Source organism: Suricata suricatta, chromosome 11, assembly GCF_006229205.1.
Source record: "Suricata suricatta isolate VVHF042 chromosome 11, meerkat_22Aug2017_6uvM2_HiC, whole genome shotgun sequence".
In the NCBI taxonomy this organism is placed as follows: Eukaryota; Metazoa; Chordata; class Mammalia; order Carnivora; family Herpestidae; genus Suricata; species Suricata suricatta.
Window position 1 is genome coordinate 14,741,652 of NC_043710.1, and position 2,659 is coordinate 14,744,310.

Below are 2,659 nucleotides of genomic sequence, written 5' to 3' on the forward strand. Positions count from 1 at the left end.
AATATGTTATAGCAACTTTGTATGGTAACAGACGAAGGTTACAATGATCATGATGAGCGTTTCTTAATGTACATGATTGTTGAGTCACTATGTGGTATACCAGAAACTAGAATAACATTGTTTGACAACTATTTTTCCACTGAGAAATCAAAAATAAATAAAACTATCCTAAACTTAAAAGTTTTAAAAATAAGTTGGTAATGAAAGCAAACATTTAAATACACAGAGAAAAATTCATATTCATGTACTTGAATACAAATGTGGCTATTACCACAAGAGTCTTAAGAAAAACAAATTAAGTGACTGCCTCTGGGAAAAGAGGACTGGAAACCACGTTGAGAGAGGAGTAGGTAATTCATTCACATTTTATCCCATTATGTAAGGTTTTCTCTTTTACTATTTATTATTATCCATTACATTTCAATTTTTCTTGTAAAAACAAAAGTGTTATACAAAATATTTTGCACATAAGGCAACAACTGAACAAGGCAGTCTATACATCATTAATATTATAAATAGAATAATAAAAATAATTACCTTAAATAACAAGAATATAACTAAAATATTACTAAGTGTCATAAAAATTTTTTAAACATAAATTGATTAAAAATTAGAGTAATCATAAAAATTTTCTAATTAATTACTATTTTGACGCCTTGCTACAAAGGCATTGCACCTTTCTAAATGAAGCAATCTCCAAGGTCTAGTGGACTTTACATTATACCAGGAAGGGAAACTGTTATTAAAGCACAATCATCCAGTTCATACTTTAAAAATAATTAAGTTCTTTGAACAAAGGTAACTCAGAATCATTTTACAAAGACATCTGCATTCTTACAAAATGGCTTCCAATGTCAAATAATTCTCTTCATGCTGGATAATGCATCTATACACCAAGAGAGATGGCATTTCTCATCCAGAGCTTCTTCATAGCATTTGTCATCTCAGAATTTCTCAGAGTGTATATCAGGGGGTTCAGCATGGGGGTAATAACTGTAAAAAACACACTCAATGACTTGTCAATGGGGAAGGTCTTAGCAGGTCTCACATACATAAAAATACATGGGACAAAGAAGAAGACCACCACAGTGATGTGGGAACCACAGGTCTGGAGAGCTTTCCGTCTCCCTTCTGGACTAAGGTTCTTTAGTGAGTGCAAGATGACACCATAAGAGGTGAGCAAGAGCACAAACACAATCATGCAGATCATGCCTCCATTGGCCACCACTAGCAAACCAATGACATATGTGTCAGTGCAGATCAGCGTCAGTAAGGGGTACATTTCACAGATGAAATGATCGATGACATTGGGACCACAGAATGGGAGACTATAAACCGTGCTAACTTGAATTACTGAATGCAGAAAACCTCCAACCCAACACACTACCAGCAGCACAACACACACACTTTGCCTCATGACAACCAAATAATGCAAGGGCTTACAGATGGCGACATAGCGGTCATAGGCCATCACCAGCAGAAGAAAGACTTCTGATCCACCAAAAAGGTGCTCTGTAAATAGCTGGGTCATACAAGATTGGAAGGATATGGTGTTTTTCCCAAAGAACAAGTCTGAAATCAATCTGGGGGAAATACAAGAAGAATAAGTGACATCCATAAAAGATAAGTTAGCAAGAAACAAGTACATAGGAGAGCCCAGGGACTTACTGATAGCTATAGTCACCACAATGAGCAGGTTGCCCACCACGGTCAAAATATAGAAGAGCAAGAACATAACAGAAAGGACCTTCTGTTCCTTTCCATCCTGTGTGAGGCCCAAGAGGACAAAGAAAGTTACATTGTTTTTTGATTCCATCCAGTCTGTATAGAACTTGATTCACATAATAGACGTAGGTTTCCTAGAAATCAAGAAGGGAAACTTTTAAATACATAATAAGATTAATATTTCACTGATTCATCAATAAAAAAAAAGTAGAAGACTACCTGTTTGTGTGGAGTAGTTCATAGATGCTGTGATTTCCAAGTTGCATGAGCCATGGTTTCCTACACTCTGAAAGAGCATACATAATGATTGCCAATGTAGTAAGTGACATTAAAGACATAGTCATAAAATCCAATGGCCACATAGTAGGAATATATCAATCAAAGAGCGGTCAATGAAGACATCCCAGAGGAAGCACAAAAAAGTGAAGGGACAAAAAAGAGGGCAAAGGAATTCCATGGAAAGGTGCACAGTTAATAAAGTCACAAAAGTGAAACACTTGAGAACCATGTAAGGTAACAGACATTTTCAAAGTGAGCAGATCAAATTAGGAATCGAAGTTCACTGCCCTGGAGTGTCTCTTCCCTCTTGGGGTCTTTGGTTGGATATCACCTCTTTTCCTGACCAATAAATGTGAAAGCATTTCACTCTTATGTCTCCCCTTAAATTTTAAACTTTACATATGCAACATCTCTAACTCTGGATATCTCCAATAGGATATCAATTCTGTACTTATAAAACTATATTTTTAATTTTTCACCATAAATCTAGTGTTTCACAATTCATTAAATGTCTACTCACACAAGAAATACTACTATGTTTTTTTGTCTTTCTTATCCTCGTGTCACATATTGATACCTTTAACAAATGTTATCAACATGCTTTAAAATACATCACAAATGTGATCATTTCCCTTCTCTCCCCACTTCTTTTGGC

At 35.5% G+C, this 2,659-nt stretch overlaps 1 protein-coding gene across 1 annotated transcript; it reads right to left on the minus strand.

The window, feature by feature from the left end:
* Positions 1–886: 886 nt before the first annotated feature.
* LOC115272456 (olfactory receptor 4A47-like) lies at positions 887–1,819 on the minus strand. The gene has a single exon (XM_029915530.1). It carries the CDS (start codon positions 1,814–1,816, stop codon positions 887–889), a length of 930 nt encoding a protein of 309 aa, XP_029771390.1. The 5' UTR covers positions 1,817–1,819.
* Between the last annotated feature and the right edge of the window lie 840 nt (positions 1,820–2,659).